General features: G+C 42.5%; 1 protein-coding gene across 2 annotated transcripts in view; it reads left to right on the top strand.

Annotated features, from left to right (window-relative positions):
- Window positions 1-26,426, top strand: part of LOC117440333 (microtubule-associated protein futsch-like) — a 50,145-nt gene that overhangs the window by 12,765 nt on the left and 10,954 nt on the right. The window contains exons 3-32 of one of the 2 annotated variants that reach the window (XM_071201903.1): window positions 538-579; window positions 2,563-2,688; window positions 2,781-2,807; window positions 5,728-5,754; window positions 5,982-8,492; window positions 9,634-9,753; window positions 11,464-11,667; window positions 12,068-12,130; window positions 16,179-16,217; window positions 16,515-16,556; window positions 16,661-16,729; window positions 17,141-17,182; window positions 17,529-17,591; window positions 18,652-18,705; window positions 18,789-18,836; window positions 19,488-19,814; window positions 20,795-20,848; window positions 20,926-20,964; window positions 21,120-21,152; window positions 21,914-21,955; window positions 22,041-22,091; window positions 22,202-22,246; window positions 22,358-22,405; window positions 22,994-23,035; window positions 23,193-23,240; window positions 23,754-23,801; window positions 24,532-24,636; window positions 24,764-24,799; window positions 25,183-25,227; window positions 25,787-25,813. In XM_071201903.1, coding sequence (XP_071058004.1) covers window positions 538-579; window positions 2,563-2,688; window positions 2,781-2,807; window positions 5,728-5,754; window positions 5,982-8,492; window positions 9,634-9,753; window positions 11,464-11,667; window positions 12,068-12,130; window positions 16,179-16,217; window positions 16,515-16,556; window positions 16,661-16,729; window positions 17,141-17,182; window positions 17,529-17,591; window positions 18,652-18,705; window positions 18,789-18,836; window positions 19,488-19,814; window positions 20,795-20,848; window positions 20,926-20,964; window positions 21,120-21,152; window positions 21,914-21,955; window positions 22,041-22,091; window positions 22,202-22,246; window positions 22,358-22,405; window positions 22,994-23,035; window positions 23,193-23,240; window positions 23,754-23,801; window positions 24,532-24,636; window positions 24,764-24,799; window positions 25,183-25,227; window positions 25,787-25,813 — 4,467 coding nt within the window. The remainder of the gene's footprint in view (window positions 1-537; window positions 580-2,562; window positions 2,689-2,780; window positions 2,808-5,727; window positions 5,755-5,981; window positions 8,493-9,633; window positions 9,754-11,463; window positions 11,668-12,067; window positions 12,131-16,178; window positions 16,218-16,514; window positions 16,557-16,660; window positions 16,730-17,140; window positions 17,183-17,528; window positions 17,592-18,651; window positions 18,706-18,788; window positions 18,837-19,487; window positions 19,815-20,794; window positions 20,849-20,925; window positions 20,965-21,119; window positions 21,153-21,913; window positions 21,956-22,040; window positions 22,092-22,201; window positions 22,247-22,357; window positions 22,406-22,993; window positions 23,036-23,192; window positions 23,241-23,753; window positions 23,802-24,531; window positions 24,637-24,763; window positions 24,800-25,182; window positions 25,228-25,786; window positions 25,814-26,426) is intronic. The other variant, XM_071201904.1, reaches the window with a different exon arrangement.

The raw sequence follows: 26,426 nt of genomic DNA, 5'->3' as shown, positions 1-26,426 counted from the left end.
GAAAATCTACTTACAGTTCTGTTTCATATGGGTGTTGAGAGATGTATCCATAGATTTCCTAATGTTGCTCTCAAAGTGCACCAGATTGATGCTTTTAACTTCAATATTACACAATATACACCACAACCATGCACGTGCGAGTCATAATAAGTGTAAGTGTCTGCATGCCCTAGGCAAGATTAAAATCTTGCCTAGGGCAGCAAATTGGTCAGGGCCGGCCCTGGTTAAACTCACTGTAAAACCACAAGAAGTAGTGCAAGAACCTGGAATAACGTAGTACACCCTAACCATAGCAGTGCATATATTTGTCCCACGCTAAAGTATTGCTCATAATTTCATCTTGAAACAATTGACAAAGAACAAGGACGTCAAATAAAGTGGTATTTATAGGAATATCAACTTCTCTGTTGTTCTTTCTCACATCGTATTGATTCAACGTCATCTTTAGCGTCATCACGCCATCACAAAAACCCCTTCTTCCCTCTCTTATCTTATCGTTGTCTTCTCCACTTTGCTAAATGTCTTTGCTTGTTGCAGGTCGCCCACCTCCTGCCGTCAGGAAGGTTTTAAAGGATAGAGGCAAGGCAACTTATCTGCTACCAACCCCTCAGACCAGAAACTTAACAACTACTAACTAAACATTGACTGCTAATATAAGCTATCGATGTTAGACAGACTTCAAAACCAGCTGCTTTGTATCTGCATCTCTGTCTGGAACTACTTTAGCTTTGGCTGAACAACTCTTTTGGATGTTTATGTATTTGAAGCATGTTTTTCTGTTGTTTGAAAAAGGTTGCATTTTGCTTCAGGTGAGTTTGATGTATTGCAGATATTCTATGTGAAAAAGAAATATCAACCTCATCTGAAATCTCTGTGGTTAAAATGCATTGTTTAAATGTTTTTTTGTATATGTTTATTTTGCCTGTTGCTTTTTCTGTAAATCTTGTTGCTTTGAGGGCTCAGAAATATGCAAAATTATAATTGTTTTAGTCGAGTTTAGGTTCCTTAATGAACAAGACTTGAATAAAGAGATAATATGCATTAAATAATAATATCTAAATAAGGAGATCCATATTTAGTTGTTCGTCCTTCTTCACCAATTTCTACACCGATTCAGATCTGCCCTGATTCCAAATAAACAGTGGTCCTCTTTCATCAATCGGTCTTGCAAATTAAAATGTATGTATTCAATTATATGAAAGGTATTTTTAAGCACTTAACCCTTAGATGCATACGTGGGTATTTTTTGACGCGGTGAGGTGGTTTTCTTAGAGTATCTTTGTAATTAAAAATGGTTATCATTTCATATTCCAGCTATTCCTCAAAAAACATGTTTTGGATATCATGCCATTCACATTTTAAATTTACATTTTAAGAAATAGTAGTTTTCGTATTTCGACCCCAAGCTGCCATAAGTGGGTCAAAAATGACCCGCATGCATTTTCTATGGAATTTCGTTTTTTTTTTTCAAATGTAAAAAAAATGTCTAAAATTATAAATAGTGACAAATTAAATATTGTAATATTTCTAGTGTGAACCAAAATATAATTCTAAATATCATACAAGTGATTGTTCTTAACCAAAATGACAGAAATTGCATAAAAACACATTATTCTAATACGGGTCCTTTTTGACCCACTTATGTAAGGCAAGGCAAGTTTATTTATATAGCACTTTTCAACACAAGGCAATTCAAAGTGCTTTACAAAAAATGAAAGACATTAAGAAAATGGCATTTAAAATCAGTCATTACAAAGAAAAGCTAATAAAATAAACATTAAAAGAAAAAGTACATCGATAAAAGTTACAGTGCAGTCTAGATATGAATAGTTCAATTAAAAGCAGCGACAAAAAGAAAAGTCTTTGACTCGAAGAGAGTCGAGTCCAGTCGCTCGTGCATCTCAGGGAAGTTAGCATTAGTTAGCATCTTTTCGCTCAATGCTAATTCAAAGGCTTGGTATTACTCTTGTGGTTTTTTAGCTAACAATTGTTCTTATTGTCAGTTAGCGGAGTTTCTTACCTTTAAAAGGGTATGAAACATTAATAGTTTCATAAATGTTAAGAAGACCTGAGACATGTGAGAAAAAAAAAACTGTGGGAGGGGTCCACTGGGGGGACCTTCGGGCTTAACTGGTTAAAGAGACTATCAGTCAATATGAAGAAAATTCCTGCTTTCTAGTAATGTGTTTAAAGCTTAATGTGATGAGAAAACATCCACATTTTAATACGTAAAAAAGCAGATTACAGCATGAGGAATAACGTGATGAAAGAGGGTCAATGTGATGCTTTTGCACAGCAGTACGTGAAGGCTGTTTGCGGAGGTTAAACTGGAAGGTGGGTGCTCCAAACTATTATCATAAATACCTGAATCCACATTTTGGCATTAGACCATCACAGTTTAACCCATCGCTCTCGGTCTACTTGTCCTTAAAGCAGAGGGATGTGTGTCTTGGGAAAACGTGTGGGTTCAGAAAGTCACTGGCATTGGATGTTTAACGGAGACACAGCCGTGAAATCCCCTCTAATCAAACCTTGACGATGGTTGTATCCGTGCTCCATCAGGAGGCCTCAGCAAGATCGGCGCAGACCCCATAAAGGCGGTGAACGACGCCATGGAGGAGTCGACAAATATAATCAGCATGATCTTCAGCTTTGCAGCCAACATGGTCGCTCCTGAAGAAGAAGAAGGTACAGTCACTGGAAACAAGAGAAAGCAAACAGTCAAGCTACAAAAACATAAACATTAAAGTGCTTTTATTCATTTTCTCCTCTTCTTCTAGGAAATCTATACGCAGTGAGGAAAAAAGGTTTGTATTGATGCGATTTTTGATTTGATTGATTGTTGTTCTTGCTAGCTGCTGTGCATGTAGTGTTCTTTATAGCACACTGGGAAAAATACTGCTCCAACAACAAGTTAAACAATAATGAAAACGAGCTGTTTTCACTTGAAACAAGTGGAAAAATCTGCAAAAAGAAGTGAAAATTAGCTTGGTTAGATGTCTTGAAATAAGACGGGATATTTAGATAAATAAGGTATTGTAATCAGCTATATTACAATACAACTATATTTGACCAGAATCAGGACATGTTTTATATAAGCCGCACATGCTCAAAGGTTTTCTGTGTTCTGATGTTATTTTCTAATAAATATGTAAACAAACGTGTTTCATCTGAGATACGACTCAAAATAAGATATTTTGACTTAACAAGATGATGCATCGTCGAAAAACAAGACCCGATGTCTCACTGCGGTGTCACTTCTGAAGTTATTGTGTCGTATATCAGGAGTAGAGACACATGACTTCATATTAGACACAGATACTGGGCAAGATTTCAATTGTTAGTGTCTACGCTTAGAGAATGCAATGTGTGCTCGCTTGACTTCATTAGGGAAATATTATCTATTAAACTTATCTATTAAACTTGCCTGGGGATTGCATTGCATTTATGTACTCTCTCCCACAAGACATCCGCCATATGGACTCACTCCCAACCTTCAAATCCAGCCTGAAAACACACCTTTTTAAACTGGCGTATTCCATTTCTTAATCTCTGCTAAACTGATTGTTGTTTTTAAGTCTCTGTTTTTTAAGTATTTTTTAAGTCTTGTATTACTGTGTGCTCTTCTTTGTTGCTTGTTTTTAAATTATGCTCTGTAAGGTGTCCTTGAGAGCTTTGAAAGGCGCCCATAAATAAAATGCATTATTATTATTATTATTATTATTATTATTATTATTATGTATGAATCATCTCAAAGATTCAGGGTGGGGGGGGGGGAGGAGGCAGTGCAGGGGAGAATAAGAAAGAAAAAGGTATCTTATGATTATTTATTGTAATGAACACATGGATTAACTAAAAGAATGCGCGCCAAGGAACCTTCGTCCTTGAACAGTAAACTACCTCATGGCGGCTTGTGCTCTGTCATAGACTGGCAACAACAATGCGCCCAAGCTCCTCCCCCTTAAGAGAGATAGCAGCAATACCCAAGCTCCTCCTCTTTAAGAGAGATAGCAGCAATACCCAAGCTCCTCCCCCTTAAGAGAGATAGCAGCAATACCCAAGCTCCTCCCCCTTAAGAGAGATAGCAGCAATACCCAAGTTCCTCCCCCTTAAGAGAGATAGCAGCAATACCCAAGCTCCTCCCCCTTAAGAGAGATAGCATAGCAGCAATACCCAAGCTCCTCCTCCTTAAGAGAGATAGCAGCAATACCCAAGGTCCTCCCCCTTAAGATAGATAGCAGCAATACCCAAGCTCCTCCCCCTTAAGAGAGATAGCAGCAATACCCAAGCTCCTCCCCCTTAAGAGAGATAGCAGCAATACCCAAGCTCCTCCCCCTTAAGAGAGATAGCAGCAATACCCAAGCTCCTCCTCCTTAAGAGAGATAGCAGCAATACCCAAGCTCCTCCCCCTTAAGAGAGATAGCAGCAATATCCAAGCTCCTCCCCCTTAAGAGAGATAGCAGCAATACCCAAGCTCCTCCCCCTTAAGAGAGATAGCAGCAATACCCAAGCTCCTCCTCCTTAAGAGAGATAGCAGCAATACCCAAGCTCCTCCTCCTTAAGAGAGATAGCAGCAATACCCAAGCTCCTCCTCCTTAAGAGAGATAGCAGCAATAACCAAGCTCCTCCTCCTTAAAAGAGATAGCAGCAATACCCAAGCTCCTCCCCCTTAAGAGAGATAGCATAGCAGCAATACCCAAGCTCCTCCTCCTTAAGAGAGATAGCAGCAATACCCAAGGTCCTCCCCCTTAAGATAGATAGCAGCAATACCCAAGCTCCTCCCCCTTAAGAGAGATAGCAGCAATACCCAAGCTCCTCCCCCTTAAGAGAGATAGCAGCAATACCCAAGCTCCTCCCCCTTAAGAGAGATAGCAGCAATACCCAAGCTCCTCTCCCTTAAGAGAGATAGCAGCAACACCCAAGCTCCTCCCCCTTAAGAGAGATAGCAGCAATACCCAAGCTCCTCCTCCTTAAGAGAGATAGCAGCAATACCCAAGCTCCTCCCCCTTAAGAGAGATAGCAGCAATACCCAAGCTCCTCCCCCTTAAGAGAGATAGCAGTAATACCCAAGCTCCTCCCCCTTAAGAGAGATAGCAGCAATACCCAAGCTCCTCCCCCTTAAGAGAGATAGCAGCAATACCCAAGCTCCTCCTCCTTAAGAGAGATAGCAGCAATACCCAAGCTCCTCCCCCTTAAGAGAGATAGCAGCAATACCCAAGGCCGTAGACCAGTGGTTCTCAAAGTGTGGTCCGCGGAACACTGGTGGTCCGTGAGCACCCCCTAGTGGTCCGTGAGTATATTGGTAACATTTCACATTTGAAATAAATTTATTTATTTAAGTTTTCCGCACTCTCGCGGGAATATCTCCGCAATGGAGCGAGCTTAAGTTTCACTTTCGATTGCATGATATAGCCTAGATAAACACCTTCATCACACATGTTGCCACTTGTTTGTACCATTTTCAGGCGATTTGTAAAAAACTATGTGTTTTTGGATATCTGTGGAGTTAGGTGGTCCGCGAGTGTTTTTTTATTGGTTAAGTGGTCCTTGGTATGAAAAAGTTTGAGAAACACTGCCGTAGACCTATGCCGTGGGAAAGGAGACAGTGAGAGGAGGAAATGATGAACTGTGTCGAAGGTTGAATACATAAGCAAATTATTCCCTACGTAATCCGTAGTTTTGTTACGTTGTGTCGCTGATTTTGATTTCTCCTTCTATGTGTTCTAGGAGAGTTTCTACCGTCCCGAAGTAAAGGTGAGACCCTCGAGTTAGAGACTGATGTTTTACCGATAAAGTAACTTTAGAATGTTTCATTGTTGCTACATCGGATGCTAATCGTCCTTTTCAAATCTCATGAGCCCCTTTGTTACAGCGCTGGAGGGAAAGTCTTTGTGACGTAGCTTCATTCATTTGGTTATGATATGAAACCACATCATTCAAAGGATTTCTAGATTAAATACATGTTGCTTTTTTCTCTCCAGTCATCGGGATGCAAGCACCGGCCAGCCAGCCAGTGATAGAGGTGGTGGAAGATGAAGATCAAGACCTGCAACAGGAAGAGGAAGAGGAAGGAGTGGAGGAAGAGGTGGCGGCTGCGGAGGAGGAGGAGGAAGAGGAGGAGGCGGGAGAGGAAGAACTAGAGGAGGAAGAGGAGGATGATGAGGACGATGACGAGTACTATGAGGATGATGAGGAAGAGTACGATGAGGAGTATGAAAAATATTATGAGGATGAGGCAGAGGAGGAGGAGGGAGTGGAGGGGGAGGAAGAGGAGGATGACGAGGAGGAAGGAGTAGAAGCTGCTGAGGATGAGGAAGAGGAGGAGGAGGAAGAGGAGGAAGGGGCAGAAGCTGCTGAGGAAGAGGAGGAAGAGGAAGAAGAGGAAGGAGCAGAAGCTGCTGAGGATGAGGAAGAGGTGGAGGAGGGAGAGGAGGAAGGGGCAGAAGCTGATGAGGAAGAGGAGGAGGAGGAAGAAGAGGAAGGAGCAGAAGCTGCTGAGGATGAGGAAGAAGAGGAGGAGGAAGAGGAGGAAGGGGCAGAAGCTGCTGAGGATGAGGAAGAGGAGGAGGAGGAAGAAGATGAAGGAGCAGAAGCTTCTGAGGATGAGGATGAAGAGGAGGAAGGGGCAGAAGCTGCTGAGGATGAGGAGAAGGATGAAGAGGAGGAAGGAGCAGAAGCGGTTGAGGAGGAGGAAGAGGAAGAAGCTGTGGACAAACAAAAGGAGGAGGAAGAAGAGGAGGAAGAGGAGGATGGAGCAGATGCTGCTGAGGATGAGGAAGAGGAGGAAGAGGAAGCAGCCGAAGTTGTGGATGAAGAAGAGGATGAGGAAGAGGAGGAAGAGGAAGCAGCCGAAGCTGTGGATGAAGAAGAGGAGGAGGAAGAAGAGGAGGGGGAAGCGGAGGAGGAAGCAGCAGCAGCGGTTGAGGAGGAGGAAGAGGAGGAGGAGGAGGAGGAGGAAGAGGAGGAGGAGGATGCGGCAGAAGCTGTGGACGAAGAAGAGGAAGACAGGGAGGAAGAGGAGGAAGCAGCAGCAGCGGTTGAGGAGGAGGAAGACGAGGATGAAGAAATAGAAGCGGCAGAAGCAGCTGCTGCTGATGATGATGAAGTGAAGGCACCAGAGGAGGAAGAGGAGGTGGAGGTTGCTGCTGAGGTGGAGCAGGATGAAGATGAAGAAGAAGAGTCAAAATCTGAAGTAGCTGCTGCTGATGATGATGCTGACGATGATGATGATGACGATGAAGATGATGACGTTTCTCCTGAACCCATCTCCACGTCAGAGGATGAAGAGTCGGCGGTGACTCCTGACTCTGAGTCTGATGCTCCTGTTGCCGTCAACGACAGTGATGAAGATGTCGCCCTTCTTGATGAACTTGAATACAAACACGAAGAGGACAGCGACGAAGACGTTGCTCTGACTGATGAAGATACCGATGAAGACGACTCAGACGTCGGTGAATCTGCCCTTCTCTCCAGTGACGAAGAGGATGATGAAGATGACAGATTAGCGGAGGGTGTTGTGACAACCGATAGCGACGACATCCTTTTAGAAGACAGCGATGAAGACCTGGAGCTTGATCTTCCTCCTATTCCTGCTGCCAGTGAGGATGATGAAGATGATGAAGACGATGATATGAAACTCCCTGAAGAGGAAGAGCTTCCTCCTTTACCTGCGCTCGAGGATGATGATGATGATGATGAAGATGAAGAAGATGTCAAATTTGTTGAAGACACCACTGATGATGTCAAAGCTGAAGAGGATGATGAAGATGAAGATATGAAACTCCCTGAAGAGGAAGAGCTTCCTCCTTTACCTGCGCTCGAGGATGATGATGATGATGATGAAGAATATGTCAAAGCTGAAGAGGATGATGAAGATGAAGACCAATCAGACGAGGACTTCTCCGTCGCCTCCTCCGATCACTTTGCAGATGATGAAGACGATGATGAAGACTTTGATCTCAAGGACGAAGATCTCAACTTTTACCTTGCCAAAGAATTCCAAATTGACCTTGACGACGACACACCTGATGATGTCATTGATGAAGACGTGCCTGACGAAGAGGAGGATAAAGAGGAAGAGGAGGAAGGGCCTCCTCTGGAGAGCACAGACAGCGGAGTGTTAGGCGATGAAGATGATGATGAAGACGATGACGACTTCGCTCTTTCGACAGATGAAGAGACCATCCTCAGTGAAGACGTCTCCTTTGAGACGACCGGCGATGAAGATGATGATGAAGACGATGATGAAGACTCGTTTGAGTTCACCTTGGATCAGGAAGGAGAAGTAACATTTGTTGACGCTGAAAAAGACGACGATGGCGATATATTCGCTGACTCCTCAGACGTCAGCGAATCTGCCCTTCTCTCCAGTGACGAAGAGGATGATGAAGATGTAACATCAGAGTCTTTAGCGAGTGAAGATGACGACGATGATTATGAAGATGTTGATGAAGATGATGTTGATGAAGATGATGTTGACATCTTGCTAGCAGGTATAGTGCAGAATTATGAATGACTTTAATGAAGTATTATGGCGCTCAAGAGGAAATGCTTTCTGTCAAATAAAATAAGTACATAATTAAATGTTAAAGGTCACCTATCGTGATATGTGTAGGCAATAGCAAAGGTCTCTCAGATATATACAAATATATTAAAAACATGTCTATGAAGTGTTTTGCTCAAAATACCAAACAGATCACCCATTCTAGCCATGCCTCATATCCCTCTATTTCACTTCCTGTTTCAAAAGTGCTGATTTGGGGTATAAAAAAAAAAAAAAAAAGATAAATAAAAAAGGAGGGGGCGGAGCTTATGCGGGACCCGGCAGCTACTGTCTAAACTAAATGCTGCCGTGATGAAACGCCATATCATGGATTATCAAGGATCTGAAACAGTCTGGAGCTCAAAGGCTTTCTCTCTTGCCAGTTATACCACAAGGTGAGTTCCTTTCTACTTCCTGCTTCTTCACACACATGCTCTCCAGCACAGGTTAGCTCTGAGTGTTAGCGATGCTAATGTAAACACCGACCATATTACGTCCAAAACAGTCGGGCATTGTTTCTGACAGCAACGTTTCTGATTGGCCTGTGGGTCCACATTTCAGATATTACGTCATATCGGACGTAAATCTGGATCAGCTCCGTTGTTCCCCGTTTTTAGAGATTTGGGTACGGAGGAAAAGAGAGAGGGTTTTATTTCCTGACGCTGCGGGAGTTCCCCGACACACCGGGGCCACATAGTTATGTATAAAAGACATCACAAAGTGCATTTTGCATGATAGGTCCCCTTTAAATTAAATAAAAATAATTAATAATATATTATAAAAAAAATATCTATACTATATATATATATCTATACTATAAAATAGGTAGTGTCCCTTTAAAAAAATGTGTGTTGTATTTTAATAAAAATGTATCAGGATAAATCTAATTTGTAATAATAGATGACATTGCTGTTGTGCATTTACATATTTCTATTGTTTTTTCTCATAACATCCATTCATCCAACAGTCCTGTTATATGCCAACATGTTGTCAGTATACAATACATACGTAAAAAAGTGTACTTATATGTGTACTTATGTACTGTGTACTTATGCTATACTGCGTACTTATACTACACTGTGTACTTGCAGCTTCCTCTGCAGCGGTGCTTACCGTCCAGAAGGAGGCAGTGAAGAGGGAGGAAGAGGAAGATGACATCACATCAGCTTCAGAGGAAGACGACTCAGAGGAGGATGAGGCAGAAAACATTGGTGACACACACACACACACACACACACACACACACACACACACACACACACACACACACACACACACACACACACACACACACCACACACACACACACACACACACACACACACACACACACACACACACACACACACACACACACACACACACACACACACACACACACACACACACACACACACACACACACACACACACACACACACACAATTAAAACTAATTTAAACATTGTAAAAATGTCCCTGTTTCTCTAAAAATATTATTATTTTTAAGGGACCTGAAATCAATAGTGTTACTTTTCCCACCTTCTTTCTCTGAGCAGCAAAACATGACATGTCTCATATTTGCATAATATTTGTTAAAAGCTGGACGACGTAAACTTACATTTCACTCAAACGTGGTGCTGCAAAGAAATCAAGGAAAAACGTATATATGAATAACATTTGATAAAATCCAACATAAATTGAATTTATTTTTGAATTTTAAAGCTAAATTAGGTGCTTTTTATCCACTCATATTTATCGTCTTAGATATCAAAAAATCCACACATTGGTCTCTATCAAACAAATTGTAATATAGGTACCTAGTTTTGGGTCACAAAGGTCCATCAGATTTTGTTTTGTTGCACTTTAGCCTTAATTTATATTGTCCTATTATATTTCTCAATCAAGCCAAACCTGAATCTGATCAACGAAACAACCACAAACTATTCCTTACAGTTTTTAGGTAGAAATACTTTGACTCCTGTCAGTTAATATATCGATAACTCTGATGCCCCGGCCACACGAGGATGCAAATGGCTAAACGCATAGGATTAACGCAATCGCAAAAAAGCTTCCGTCCACACGCAATATTCACCGAATAGTGTCTGTCCACACGAGACCGCTTCGTTTAGCTCCAGCCGCTGGAGAAGCTGCAGTACATATGCAGGAGCCTGTACGTGGCGCTGTAACTTCCTCCACAAAAGCAGTGAAGAAGCATGGTTGTCATGGTTGCCCTTCTGTTTATTCTCAGCGGCGGGGGCCGAGGGAACCGGGCAGAGTTTTTCGCCAGTCAACGTGAATTAAAGTTTAAATCTTCCAACAAAATTATAAAAGTGCCGGTCAAAGGTCTTCTTTGTTATTTATTGAGCTTTAAAACAAATGAATAACGACTCGATATATTATAATAATAAAATACACGGAGCCTCTCTCTTTCCTCCCTCTCTTCGGACAGCGGCAGTGTGTCTCATGCAGCAGCTGATCCAGTAATGAGTGACCCGGCCGACAGTAAAAATAAACATATGTATAACTAGTTTAGGTAGTTTGAGAGGTGTCTCCGTCCTGTCAGATTAGACTTCACTCACGTTTAGGTCCATATCGAGAGAAAGGTAAATAATCTGAATTCAGTGTGCAGTTTACTTTGACGCGGGGTGAGCAGCAGAGGTGGGGGGAGGCGGGGCTATTGCCTCATCATTATCAGAAAATGGTCGTATAGGGCGTACACACGGAGCCGTGGGACCCCCCAGAGTGTTGCGTATGCCGTTCTATCCACCTTGGGACCCGTTATCGTTTCCGCAGTCGTTTAGTGCCGTATTCGGTCGTCCTCGTGTGGCCGAACAGTCTATATGCCACTAAACAGTAACGCACACGACCGTTTTCGCCCTCGTATTGCCGGGGCATCTTCATCATGTTTCAGCTCACAAAATAAAATCAGTTTCTCCTCAGTCCTCTCTCAGCCTGCTGCTCTCGAGGAAGATGATGATGAAGGGGAAGATGAAGAGCCAACACCTGAACTGAAGAAATCTGTGGACGAGCCTGAAGATAAAAAAGAGGAAGAGTACGATGAAGACGACGATGAGGAGGAGAAGGCGTCGGTGGATGTGATCAAACCCGTCCCTGAAGCTGAGGAGGAAGAGACTGAAGCAGCAGGTCAGAGGATGACGAGTTCAATTCAATACAAATAGCTTATTCTACTCTCAAAAGCTTTTCATTCCTACCATTATTTTCCCCGTTGTCATATATATTTGTAACTCATTTTAAACTAATGTTTTGACTGAGGAAATAACGTGTTTTGGACCATTTAATAATAAGGGTTAAGAGTATTTTAAGGGTGTTTGGTGTGTTTAGCTTGTTCATTTATAATACATGAACTCTCTCTAGATATGTCAGTTATATATACTTTACTTCCTCTCAAGTCATTCAGATAGTTTATTAGGGTGTTTAATTGCACATATCTCCATTACATCTCATACTTAACCGATAATGAATATAATGAATAGGATACTCAAAGCTTTTATATCACATTTACCGGCTTTCTTTGTGTCTTCAGAGTGTCCCTGTATGCACTCTGGAAAGGCCAAAGAGCCTGACACCAAGACTGTGGAGAAAAAAGGTTTGAGATACTTTAGCATGTTCAATTATTGTCTTTACATGAAAGAAAATGCATTTAAAATACACAAAGTAGAGAAACTGTAGACTCTAAAGATTTTTTATTTGCTTGTTCCTACCTATACAACATACTACATTCATACTGAATATACGTTTTTGACTTACTGCAGTTCAATCAGGAGCGACGGTTCTGATGAAAGAATACATATTTATTGCCAGGAAAACACAAATGAATGTAATGGAGTTTTGGCGATTAGGCCACGCTGTGCAGGAGTATCATTCGGGAGGGAAGAACCGATCCGATGAAACCCCCCGGGGTCTAGACACTGGTGGTGCTGAATGGATAGTTGGGGTCGGTCTGAAGGGGAGGGGCTTAGCTTGACCCTGGTGGTGGTGAATGGATGGTTGAGGTCGGTCTGAAGGGGAGTGGCTTAGCTTGACCCTGGTGGTGGTGAATGGATGGTTGGGGTCGGTCTGAAGGGGAGGGGCTTAGCTTGACCCTGGTGGTGGTGAATGGATAGTTGGGGTCGGTCTGAAGGGGAGTGGCTTAGCTTGACCCTGGTGGTGGTGAATGGATAGTTGGGTTCGGTCTGAAGGGGAGGGGCTTAGCTTGACCCTGGTGGTGGTGAATGGATAGTTGGGTTCGGTCTGATGGGGAGGGGCTTAACTTGACCCTGGTGGTGGTGAATGGATAGTTGGGGTCGGTCTGAAGGGGAGGGGCTTAGCTTGACCCTGGTGGTGGTGAATGGATAGTTGGGTTCGGTCTGATGGGGAGGGGCTTAACTTGACCCTGGTGGTGGTGAATGGATAGTTGGGGTCGGTCTGAAGGGGAGGGGCTTAGCTTGACCCTGGTGGTGGTGAATGGATAGTTGGGTTCGGTCTGAAGGGGAGGGGCTTAGCTTGACCCTGATGGTGGTGAATAGATAGTTGTGGTCGGTCTGAAGGGGAGGGGCTTAGCTTGACCCTGGTGGTGGTGAATGGATAGTTGGGGTCGGTCTGAAGGGGAGGGGCTTAGCTTGACCCTGGTGGTGGTGGTGAATGGATAGTTGGGGTCGGTCTGAAGGGGAGGGGCTTAGCTTGACCCTGGTGGTGGTGAATGGATGGTTGGGGTCGGTCTGAAGGGGAGGGGCTTAGCTTGACCCTGGTGGTGGTGAATGGATAGTTGGGGTCGGTCTGAAGGGGAGGGGCTTAGCTTGACCCTGGTGGTGGTGGTGAATGGATAGTTGGGGTCGGTCTGAAGGGGAGGGGCTTAGCTTGACCCTGGTGGTGGTGAATGGATGGTTGGGGTCGGTCTGAAGGGGAGGGGCTTAGTTTGACCTTGGTGGTGGTGAATGGATGGTTGGGATCGGTCTGAAGGGGAGGGGCTTAGCTTGACCCTGGTGGTGGTGAATGGATAGTTGGGGTCGGTCTGAAGGGGAGGGGCTTAGCTTGACCCTGGTGGTGGTGAATGGATGGTTGGGGTCGGTCTGAAGGGAAGGGGCTTACCTTGACCCTGGTGGTGGTGAATGGATAGTTGGGTTCGGTCTGAAGGGGAGGGGCTTAGCTTGACCCTGGTCGTGGTGAATGGATAGTTGGGTTCGGTCTGATGGGGAGGGGCTTAACTTGACCCTGGTGGTGGTGAATGGATAGTTGGGGTCGGTCTGAAGGGGAGGGGCTTAGCTTGACCCTGGTGGTGGTGAATGGATAGTTGGGTTCGGTCTGAAGGGGAGGGGCTTAGCTTGACCCTGGTGGTGGTGAATAGATAGTTGTGGTCGGTCTGAAGGGGAGGGGCTTAGCTTGACCCTGGTGGTGGTGAATGGATAGTTGGGGTCGGTCTGAAGGGGAGGAGCTTGACCCTGGTGGTGGTGGTGAATGGATAGTTGGGGTCGGTCTGAAGGGGAGGGGCTTAGCTTGACCCTGGTGGTGGTGAATGGATGGTTGGGGTCGGTCTGAAGGGGAGTGGCTTAGCTTGACCCTGGTGGTGGTGAATGGATGGTTGGGGTCGGTCTGAAGGGGAGGGGCTTAGTTTGACCTTGGTGGTGGTGAATGGATGGTTGGGATCGGTCTGAAGGGGAGGGGCTTAGCTTGACCCTGGTGGTGGTGAATGGATAGTTGGGGTCGGTCTGAAGGGGAGGGGCTTAGCTTGACCCTGGTGGTGGTGAATGGATGGTTGGGGTCGGTCTGAAGGGAAGGGGCTTACCTTGACCCTGGTGGTGGTGAATGGATAGTTAGGTTCTGTCTGAAGGGGAGGGGCTTAGCTTGACCCTGGTGGTGGTGAATGGATAGTTGGGTCGGTCTGAAGGGGAGGGGCTTAGCTTGACCCTGGTGGTGGTGAATAGATAGTTGGGGTCGGTCTGAAGGGGAGTGGCTTAGCTTGACCCTGGTGGTGGTGAATGGATAGTTGGGGTCGGTCTGAAGGGGAGGGGCTTAGCTTGACCCTGGTGGTGGTGAATGGATAGTTGGGTTCGGTCTGAAGGGGAGGGGCTTAGCTTGACCCTGGTCGTGGTGAATGGATAGTTGGGTTCGGTCTGATGGGGAGGGGCTTAACTTGACCCTGGTGGTGGTGAATGGATAGTTGGGGTCGGTCTGAAGGGGAGGGGCTTAGCTTGACCCTGGTGGTGGTGAATGGATAGTTGGGTTCGGTCTGAAGGGGAGGGGCTTAGCTTGACCCTGGTGGTGGTGAATAGATAGTTGTGGTCGGTCTGAAGGGGAGGGGCTTAGCTTGACCCTGGTGGTGGTGAATGGATAGTTGGGGTCGGTCTGAAGGGGAGGAGCTTGACCCTGGTGGTGGTGGTGAATGGATAGTTGGGGTCGGTCTGAAGGGGAGGGGCTTAGCTTGACCCTGGTGGTGGTGAATGGATGGTTGGGGTCGGTCTGAAGGGGAGTGGCTTAGCTTGACCCTGGTGGTGGTGAATGGATGGTTGGGGTCGGTCTGAAGGGGAGGGGCTTAGTTTGACCTTGGTGGTGGTGAATGGATGGTTGGGATCGGTCTGAAGGGGAGGGGCTTAGCTTGACCCTGGTGGTGGTGAATGGATAGTTGGGGTCGGTCTGAAGGGGAGGGGCTTAGCTTGACCCTGGTGGTGGTGAATGGATGGTTGGGGTCGGTCTGAAGGGAAGGGGCTTACCTTGACCCTGGTGGTGGTGAATGGATAGTTAGGTTCTGTCTGAAGGGGAGGGGCTTAGCTTGACCCTGGTGGTGGTGAATAGATAGTTGGGGTCGGTCTGAAGGGGAGTGGCTTAGCTTGACCCTGGTGGTGGTGAATGGATAGTTGGGGTCGGTCTGAAGGGGAGGGGCTTAGCTTGACCCTGGTGGTGGTGAATGGATAGTTGGGTCAGTCTGAAGGGGAGGGGCTTAGCTTGACCCTGGTGGTGGTGAATGGATAGTTGGGGTCGGTCTGAAGGGGAGGGGCTTAGCTTGACCCTGGTGGTGGTGAATGGATAGTTGGGTCAGTCTGAAGGGGAGGGGCTTAGCTTGACCCTGGTGGTGGTGAATGGATAGTTGGGTTCGGTCTGAAGGGGAGGGGCTTAACTTGACCCTGGTGGTGGTGAATGGATAGTTGGGGTCGGTCTGAAGGGGAGTGGCTTAGCTTGACCCTGGTGGTGGTGAATGGATAGTTGGGTCGGTCTGAAGGGGAGGGGCTTAGCTTGACCCTGGTGGTGGTGAATGGATAGTTGGGTTCGGTCTGAAGGGGAGGGGCTTAGCTTGACCCTGGATTCAGAGGGACAGGAGGTGCAAAGGGGTGGAGGAGGGTTGCGTCGAGTCACCTGAAATGACAGCTGTCAGAGGGGAGAGCAGATTTAAAAGGGTTAGGGGAGCGCTATGATAGGCTTGTGAGAATAGAGCGAAGTGATTGGTTAAGCTGGGGAGTGACGCCCCCAATCACTTATTGAGAGGAGAGGGAGTAGTAACATAGAAATAGTAAATTAATGAGTAAAGAAGGTCTTCCTGGTTGAACTTGCGCTGAGCTTCATCACCAGGATGTTATGTACTATTTCTTTGATATATGCACTTCTGTAATTATTAATTATTTATGATAAGTGATTATTTCGTAATGTCTTATTTCTTTTCTCAGATCCCCCAAAGAGAGTTTCATCTGTAAGAAGCAAAAAAGGTACAGAGAAATGTGAATGTTAGACTCTTTCTTTCCCTTAAACCACATAAAAAATCCTTATACAAGTTAGGAGTCCAAATAGAAATCAAGCAACAAAAACTAAACATCGGTTGGAGGCTGCATTTCGAGTCAATGCTACATTTGAGGGGGAATTCACCATCCAAGCCTTTAAAATGTGATACTAAATATGTGTGTATGGCTATAACAAAGCGTGTGCTTGTGCATAATGGAGAAAAGCCAAATAAAACATCTATACATATTTGTATTGTTTGTTAATGTTTTACTTCTTTTTTTAAGAGCGTGAAGCTTTGATGACCGGTGAAAAGCCAATAAGAAAAGGTAACACTCACACTGTAACACATCATCTTTAAGTTAATTTGTAGAATCTTTGGTGTTATTGTGATGTTAATAATTACAATATGAGCATGTGTTATATTATCCAGGTCTCCCCAGAATGGCGTTCTTTGAGCCCAAAGCCAGACGCGCCGCGAAACTCCCTGGTCTTCTCAGAGGTAATCTCATTTACCAGCGAATCTTACATGTTAATCACTGAACTGTAGAGTCTGGTACGTGTAGCTTGTGACACGGTGACTAAGCTAGGCTAGCAGTTTCCCCCTGTTTTCAGTCTTTATGCTAAGCTATGCTAAGCTAAGCTATGCGAAGCTAACCAGCTGTTAGCAGTGGCTTCGTATAGAGTAGTTTTCCGCCATAAAAAGAAGGATCACTTTTAACAAACCTTTGTTGATTAAGCTTAAAATGTAAGAAAATTGCCAATAGGGAAAAAAAGAAAAAGTCAACATTATAAAATAAATATCTGCTTCAATTTGTTGATTTGCGTGTCTGATATTAATGCATTTTTGTCACTATTTCTGTCACAACCTTTATAAATAGGATGTCTTTTTCTTTAATATTCCAATATAAAGCCAAGAGAGCAGCAAAGATTGCCACCAAGACTCCCAAAAAAGGTAAGATGAAGAATTTGCTGCAACTATAATAACTTCAGACTCAAACTCATACTGTCATAAGAGCCAGATGAAAATATTTACAGAGAAATACTTTATTATTATTATTATTATATGAACCATTTAAAGACTACTGTTGTCAAGTACGATTCAAATATATTCAAGTGTTGATGGATTATCTTTTAGAGATTTGATTTTCACCTCAAATCTTGCAAGTGCAAAGTAAAGACAATGCAAACACATTATCTTCGTATGTCAAGTGTTGTCGTTTTTATTGCCCATCATATAAAAACATCTGTAAAGACCTTAAACCCCTAATTCAGATGAGTTATTTTTGTTTTTTCTACAGAGACAGAAGCAGAAGAAGAGCCAGAGACCAAAAAACAGGAAGAAGTCACAGAATCTGGAGAAGGTGACACTATGATATCCATTATGAATTGTAAAGTTTTTTCCTATAAACATGTGAATATACTTGGATAAATACTCAAGAAAAATAACCCAATGATCAGAGGTGGGAAGTAGTGGAGTACAAATACTTAAGTACATGTTTCTGGTATCAGTACTTTACTCCACGACTTTTTACTTTGACTTCTTACATTTTTAACACAAGTACCTGTACTTTCTACTTCTCACATGTTGAACACAAATACCTGTACTTTCTACTTCTTACATTTTGAACACAAATACCTGTACTTTCTACTTCTTACATGTTGAACACAAATACCTGTACTTTCTACTTCTTACATGTTGAACACAAATACCTGTACTTTCTACTTCTTACATTTTGAACACAAATACCTGTACTTTCTACTTCTTACATTTTGAACACAAATACCTGTACTTTCTACTTCTTACATGTTGAACACAAATACCTGTACTTTCTACTTCTTACATGTTGAACACAAATACCTGTACTTTCTACTTCTCACATGTTGAACACAAATACCTGTACTTTCTACTTCTTACATTTTGAACACAAATACCTGTACTTTCTACTTCTCACATGTTGAACACAAATACCTGTACTTTCTACTTCTCACATGTTGAACACAAATACCTGTACTTTCTACTTCTTACATGTTGAACCCAAATACCTGTACTTTCTACTTCTTACATGTTGAACACAAATACCTGTACTTTCTACTTCTCACATGTTGAACACAAATACCTGTACTTTCTACTTCTTACATGTTGAACACAAATACCTGTACTTTCTTTCTTTCTACCTGTATTATTGTTCTATTAATATAAAGGGAGGTCAGGTACTCTTTAAAACAGCTGCTAGTTATGGGTACTTTTTACTTAAGTACATTTCAAAGCCCTTTTTACTTTTACTTGAGTAAAGAAGTTTAGTCAGTACTTTTACTTTTACCAGAGTATTTTTAAACACAAGTATCTACTTCTACTTGAGTAAAGGATGTGAGTACTTCTGCCATCTCTGCCACTAATACCCATGTGTTGTTGTGTTGCAGTCGGACCCTGCAGACCTGCACCAGTTTACTGCCCGTCCCCTCCCGGCTGGTACGGTAAGTAACTCTGTTATTATTATTGAGGGGAAATACATATCATAATTCTATAACAACCTGATTAAAACACATTTATCTTTCAGTTCATCACGTTGTCACGGACAACCCGTACCCTCCTGCAACCATGCCAGGTATTTACACTTTACATACTGATATACACCTGAACATCAGCAGGAGAGGACTCTTTAAAGTAGAGACACTACATACTGATATACACCTGAACATCAGCAGGAGAGGACTCTTTAAAGTAGAGACACTACATACTGATATACACCTGGACATCAGCAGGAGAGGACTCTTTAAAGTAGAGACACTACATACTGATATACACCTGAACATCAGCAGGAGAGGACTCTTTAAAGTAGAGACACTACATGCTGATATACACCTGAACATCAGCAGGAGAGGACTCTTTAAAGTAGAGACACTACATACTGATATACACCTGAACATCAGCAGGAGAGGACTCTTTAAAGTAGAGACACTACATGCTGATATACACCTGAACATCAGCAGGAGAGGACTCTTTAAAGTAGAGACACTACATGCTGATATACACCTGAACATCAGCAGGAGAGGACTCTTTAAAGTAGAGACACTACAGACTGATATACACCTGAACATCAGCAGGAGAGGACTCTTTAAAGTAGAGACACTACTGATATACGCCTGAAAATAGCATAATAAGGCCCCTTTAATATGTTTTATTACCAGAGTAATCATATGTTTCTCCATGTTTTCCATATTTTCTGTTTAAATATAAAACATCTCACATTTCCCAGCTCCCTCAGCTCCAGTTCTGACGGCTCACCCCGCTCACCCTTTGGACCCTGGAGCTCCCCCCCCCATGCACCCTCTCTATCAGCAGCACATGCACCCAATGTTTCAATACCAGCCGTACCCACACATGCACCCTCACATGCACCCACACATGCACCCTCACATGCACCCACACATGCACCCACACATGCAGCCTCCCCCAGAACAACACATGCCACCAGTCCAACCAGAAGCAGAAGCAGAGCAGCAGAAACCAGCAGCTGAAGCTCCGCCTGCAGAGACTGAAGCTCCCGCTGAGCCGGAGACTCAGAGTCCAGCTGCTGAACAACGTGAGGAGAGACCAATTAATCACAACTCAGACTCTCATGTCTCTTCATCAGTAATGAGTCAAATAACTTTAAAAAATAACTATTTTTGACTGCAGCAAATGGGATCGTGATATGAAAAGGGATTGAGAATTTTCATCCTTCTCAAAGATGAATTTAAATTGATCATGGTGTGAAGAGCATCCGTACCAAACAAAATACATTTTTCCAAGTCCGTAGAAGTACATTTCTAGGCCGGGACTTCTACGCAGCTCCATAATACTTAATATCTATTCTTGCACTATAGTCAATATTAGGACTTCAATTACATTCAGATTAATTGTGCAGCTCTAATTCTTATACAGTAGATTTGAACATGACATGGAGTCCATCTTATATTCATTCTGTGTGAGAAATGATGGCAAACTTTCAAACATATAGGCCCTCAAAGACATAACAGCTTCTATTTCTCATTTAGAAATGAGCTTGATCACTATACAAATGTCCCCGAGTTTATTTATTACATCATGACAGATAACTTTTGTATTTCAAGTTTGTTGTTTTGTTCATATATGCACATAAGGTGTAATCTAATAATAACTTCTGATCATTTTAGGAGAGACTCATGTCAAGAAAGCCAAATTCTCTTAAAATATTGACCATTGCATAAAACATTTGCCTTTAGTGTCTTGCGTTAAGAAAAACCTAAAGGTGCACCTTGTAAAAATATGTTATCAGAATATTCCAGGTAAGGCTGTGCACAGAACTGAAGAAACAGACTTATTGGATTTATCAAAAAAAGCTTTGACTCATTTTAAAATCCAGGTCAACATTAGTATTTGACTTTCCACTGCTGCCTTTGTCTGAACGTCATTACTATGAATATCATATGCTTCTGAATACAGCTGAACGGTTGAGATATACGATTTAAAATGTTACCCAACTAAACTTTAAATAAAACTATTAAACATTCAATTTCACGACTAAACTCTTCTCCCCTAAAGAATCCGAGCCAGTCGAGGAAGAAGTGAAAGCCCCCGCGATAAAGACCAAGAAAGGTACACACTGTTTCATTTGTAGTTAAACTTGTCTCTAAACAGAAGCTGCGAATAATAATGACTCTGATATTTTGCAGCTGCACCGAAGAAAATAAAGGCTGCGGATTCAGAAAAAGGTACGTACTTTCCTCCATGAAAGCCTCATGTGTCGGTAAACTGGAGGATTCACAGTGAATACCTGCAGCTGCGTGATGTCACAGTGATCTGTAAGAAAGCTTTCACTTCGGAAAATGAACTCAACGCGGCCATTTGCCTCCAATTATCCCCTCAGAGGCAGCAGCAGCCGCGCAGACGACAAAGAAAGGTAATTCTTCTTCTTCTAAAATACTTTTATAGCGCTTTATCCCGTTTTTACGACCCCTCAAAGCGCTTTACATACTACATGTCATTCACACATAGCAGTACCACTTGCTCTAGGACAGTGCTTCTCAAAGTGTGGTCCGCGGACCACTGGTGGTCCGTGAGTGCCCCCTAGTGGTCCGTGAGTATATTTCACATTTGAAATAAATAAATACATTTAAGTTTTCCGCACTCTCGCGGGAATATCTCCGCAATGGAGCGAGGTTAAGTTTCACTTTCGATTGCATGATATAGCCCAGATAAACACCTTCATCACACATGTGGCCACTTGTTTGTACCATTTTCAGGCGATTTGTAAAAACTATGTGTTTTTGGATATTTGTGGAGTTAGGTGGTCCGCGAGTGTTTTTTTATTGGTTAAGTTGGTATGAAAAAGTTTGAGAAACACTGCTCTAGGACCTAACATTCACACACCGTTGGCCATCGGGAGCAACTCAGGGTTCAGTATCTCGCCCAAGGATACATCCACATGTTGGCTGCATGGGCTAAGATCGAACCCACAACCTTCTGGTTGAAAGACGACCGCACTCCCTCACAGCCACAGTCCCCCTAATTCATGTTTGCACATCACTAATTCGACAACGTGCACTTCACTCTCGCTGCAAATTATACACACTCTCCAAGCTGCAGCTCTCCGTGAATATACAAACATAATTACACACTTCATTTAGATGTGAATAACAAACACAACATATCCAATTCTAGATGCTTCCAAAGAGAAAACCAAAGCTGGTGCCGCGAAGAAAGGTAAATAAACATGAACTGAATGTGGTTTTCTTAAGGAATATTCAGTTGAATGCAATATACACTGCATACAATACTTGTTTTGCAGAGACGCTAGCAAAAAAAGAGAAGACAGCGAGTCCTGCGGCGGCTAAGAAAGGTAATGAATGTGTTGGTGGAAAATGAAGCTTCTATCTGGCGTCAGAACGGAAAACTGGGTTTAATATTGTGTTATTTTATATTCAAAACCAGTTGCATTTGTTTCTACAGAGCCAGCTGCAGAGAAAAGCAAACCGGCTGCAGCTGGAAAGAAAGGTAACGATCATTTTGGTAGAATTTAATATTTGTAATTAAACAAGATCCCTAGAAAATGTACAACATTAAAGTTTGAACTTATAGCTTTAAGATTTTGTATTTTTGTTACAGAGCCAGCTGTGAAGGAGAAGACTAAAAGTCCTGCAGCGGCTAAGAAAGGTAAAACACATTTGAGCTGAATGCAAAGTATTTACCACACGAGAAACACACTCTCTTAGGAAAGTTACAATTGTTAATTCTCATGATGTGAAAATGGCTTTAAGATAGCATTAATTTAAAGAGGACACGCCTCCATGCTTTAATGTTCAAAAAGCTCTTTATGTGTCTCATACTGCCTGTGCTGCAGCACCTGTTTTCACCCTCTGTCTGAAACCAGAGCCCAGTCTGCTCTGATTGGTTAGCTGGCCGGCTCTGTTGTGATTGGTCAACCTGCTTAGAGATGCCACGCCCCTTAGCCTATCACGCACAATGTGTTGGAGCGCTAGCCAATAGGAGCTTGAGTGTTCCATAGTGATGTCATTATGTTCCGGAAGCTTTACCATTTCAATTATGATGTACTTTGAATTTATTGCAAATTGTCATATTATATGACAATTTTTTTAATAGTTTTAAAAGCAGTTTTTTATATATTTTTTTTTGTTTTACACGTTAATCCTTTACTGCATTTATATATGCAACATTATAAACCAACCAAATGGTAATCAGATTGTGATTCATATTTAATGTCTTTTCACCTTCTTTCTACAGAGCCAGCTGTAAAAGAGAAAACCAAAGCAGCGGCTAAGAAAGGTAAAACATCATCAGTCCAGAGGGCCGAAAAAAGAGTGTTGAAATATTAAAATCATTTAAAAACTAATCCTCTCCGTCCTTAATGAGAACGAGCCGCTGATATTTCAGCTTGAAATCAAAAGATTCAGGCCAATAATCTCTTTCCTCATTAAACCAGAGCCTGCAGCTGCAAGAGAGCAGAGGACACCAGCCTCTGAGAAGACAGGTACACACACACACCCACACACCCACACACACACACACACACACACACACACACACACACACACACACACACACACACACACACACACACACACACACACACACACACACACACACACACACACACACACACACACACACACACACACACACACACATCACTTCAGGGGACATTACATTGACTTACATGCATTTCCTGGAGACTTATCCTAACCTTAACCATAACCAACACATGCCTAACCCTAACCCTTATCCTAACCAAGTCTTCACCCTAAAATTAATGATCCCCCTTATGGGGACCTCCATTTTGTCCCCATAAGGGAGGTGAGTCCCCACACGTGACATATTTAGGTCCCCACAAGGATAGTAATGCTAGGCCACACACACACACACACACACACACACACACACACACACACACACACACACACACACACACACACACAGACGTTTGATCATAATTCTTGTCAAATAGAAAAATGATTGGAAACACATTTCTTTTTGCTCCTCTCAGAAACGTCTCCCGTCAGGAGCAAAGACAAGACTCCGACGGCAAAGAAAGGTAAACAAATAAACAACTTTCAGTTTTTATATATTTTGTTTCTTCATCCATTTTCTCTCTTTCATTATATTTTCTGTTCATGCAGACGTTAAACCTGAATTTCATTTCTCAGATTCAGAGCCAACAAACAAGACGGATAAATGTTCAAATTAAAACTGTTTTATTTACAATATTCTTATAAAATACAAGATGTAAAATCCAGCAAAAAACTTCAAGTTATTTATAATTGTTTTTAACTTTTCAACGAAGAAACTGCTAGATTTATAATTAAAATAATATATCAGAAATAATTCTGTATTGATTTGGAGTCAACAGTGGACAACATTTCGAAAACTGCTGATTTTTAATCAAATATTGACATAAAATTGACAAAGAAACTACTAAAAGAGGCCCGTCGTATTCCTCTAGTGCCGTCATAATATCTACTGTGCGAATCAGTGGGTCTTGCATTACAGAAGTTTTGATACATGGACAAACAGACTTTTTTTAGATGCACTTGATAGCTTTCTATAGCTTCTTGCTTTTAATTATCTATCACCCCTCGTAAGATTGTCCGTGTGTTAATTGTCTGTTTGATGTGTGACAGTGTTCGTAAAAAATCTCCTTGTATATTCTTCGTATAATGACAATAAAGGCTTTATATTCTATCCAGTGGGTCTTGCATGTTATATGTTTTGTTTATGCAGATGTTAAAACTGAATTTTATTGACGTTATTGATATTTTGTTCAGATCCAGAGCCGATCAGCCGCCTGAGAGCGAGACTAGAAGATGTGAGGAAAGCAAACGTCACGTCTCAGGCGAAAGAGGAGAAGACGGCCAAATCTCCTGAAGCAGGTAACAGAGCTTTCAATTTAACTTCACTATGTGAGACGGAAGTTACAAACCGTACAAGCTTTTATAGCCATGTAGGAAAGAGCTGGAACAACAAAGGATCTTGATTTCATTGTCTTTTTATTTTCAGCCAAGACGAGGTCAAAATCATCGGCAGACTCAAAAAGTAAGTCTAAGATTTGAATTGAGTTGTTTTAGTCTTTAAACGAGTGGGCACTTTCTATTAACATCCTCCTTATTAAAAAGAGCAATATTTAGAAATTAAGAAAAGTATTATGGTCACGTCGAACATTTTTATAAAGCCTTTTGAGACACTGATTGGAGTCATTAAACACAAGTGGCAGTAGCAGGGAATTAATTATCAATTATTTATTAACATTGACACATTTAAGAATAAATGGGCTGTTTTATGCATTATAAAAAGGTCCAATTAGCGACACGCCAGGCTGCGGTGCACTGAGAGCAGGATGACTGCAGGGGGATTTCATTAGCACCACAGTACAGAGCGTTATTCCACGGGTTTTAATAAGACTGTCTCTTCTCTTTCAGGCACTTCTGAGAAGGCAGAAAAGAAATCTGTGAAAGAGTCTGAAGGTAGGAATAGAGAAAGTGTGTGTGTGTGTGTGTGTGTGTGTGTGTGTGTGTGTGTGTGTGTGTGTGTGTGTGTGTGTGTGTGTGTGTGTGTGTGTGTGTGTGTGTGTGTGTGTGTGTGTGTGTGTGTGTGTGTGTGTGTGTGTGTGTGTGTGTGTGTGTGTGTGTGTGTGTGTGTGTGTGTGTGTGTGTGTGTGTGTGTCCTAGCATTACTACCCTTGTGGGGACCTACATCTGTTTACATAGTCACGTGTGGGGACTGGCTTCCCTTATGGGGACAAAATGGAGGTCCCCATAAGGGGAATCATTAATTTTGGGGTGAACATGTGGTTAGGGTTAGGGTTAGGGTCAGGCATGTGTTGGTTATGGTCTCCAGGAAATGCATGTAAGTCAATGTAATGTCCCCTGAAGTGATGTATACATGGTGTGTGTGTGTGTGTGTGTGTGTGTGTGTGTGTGTGTGTGTGTGTGTGTGTGTGTGTGTGTGTGTGTGTGTGTGTGTGTGTGTGTGTCAAATGTTTAACATTAATCTGTTTTTCCTCTTCCTCCTCTCGCTTTTTAGACAAAGAGAACAAACCAGCAAAAGCCAGTAAGTGTGACATTCACTCATCTCCACTGCTAATAATATCCAGTTTTTTTATTTGAACTTAAATGTGAACAGTGTTATTATAGCATCATGCATAATACTCTGTTCTAATAATTGTAGTTTTAACGCCAATTTCAGACCAGATAAAAGTGGACATATGATAGGACACACCTCTTTAAATTGGATTTATGTCCGCCATCTATTCATATTTTCATTAATAAATCAACATCAATACTGAGACTATATAAAAAAACGCTTTGTTTATTTTGAGTCACCAGTCACATGACATCAAGTCGATTGATAACATCTAAGTGTCGAGTGTCCAATATCCATCCCAAAAGTAACTTCATTGCAGTCTTTATCTCAATGATGTACAGACGCACTTTTTTCCAAACAAAACCATGATTTTGTTCTAAACCTCACCAGGTAGATGTGTTGCAGTAACATAACAAAGTTGTTTTGTTTCAAATTACAATGCTAATAAACAGCAATCTGGGAGAAAAATCCATTTCAATCAAGACTTAATTGAGAGTTTAACTGTATGGGAATGTTATTTTGGTTTGGTTTGGAAAATGACCCAAAAGCAAGATTTTTACTTATTTTTTACTTAAAGGGG

This window comes from Pseudochaenichthys georgianus, chromosome 24 (genome assembly GCF_902827115.2).
Source record: "Pseudochaenichthys georgianus chromosome 24, fPseGeo1.2, whole genome shotgun sequence".
Lineage (NCBI taxonomy): Eukaryota > Metazoa > Chordata > Actinopteri > Perciformes > Channichthyidae > Pseudochaenichthys > Pseudochaenichthys georgianus.
Note: the sequence above shows the minus strand (reverse complement) of the source record. Positions and strands in the feature narration are given on the sequence as shown.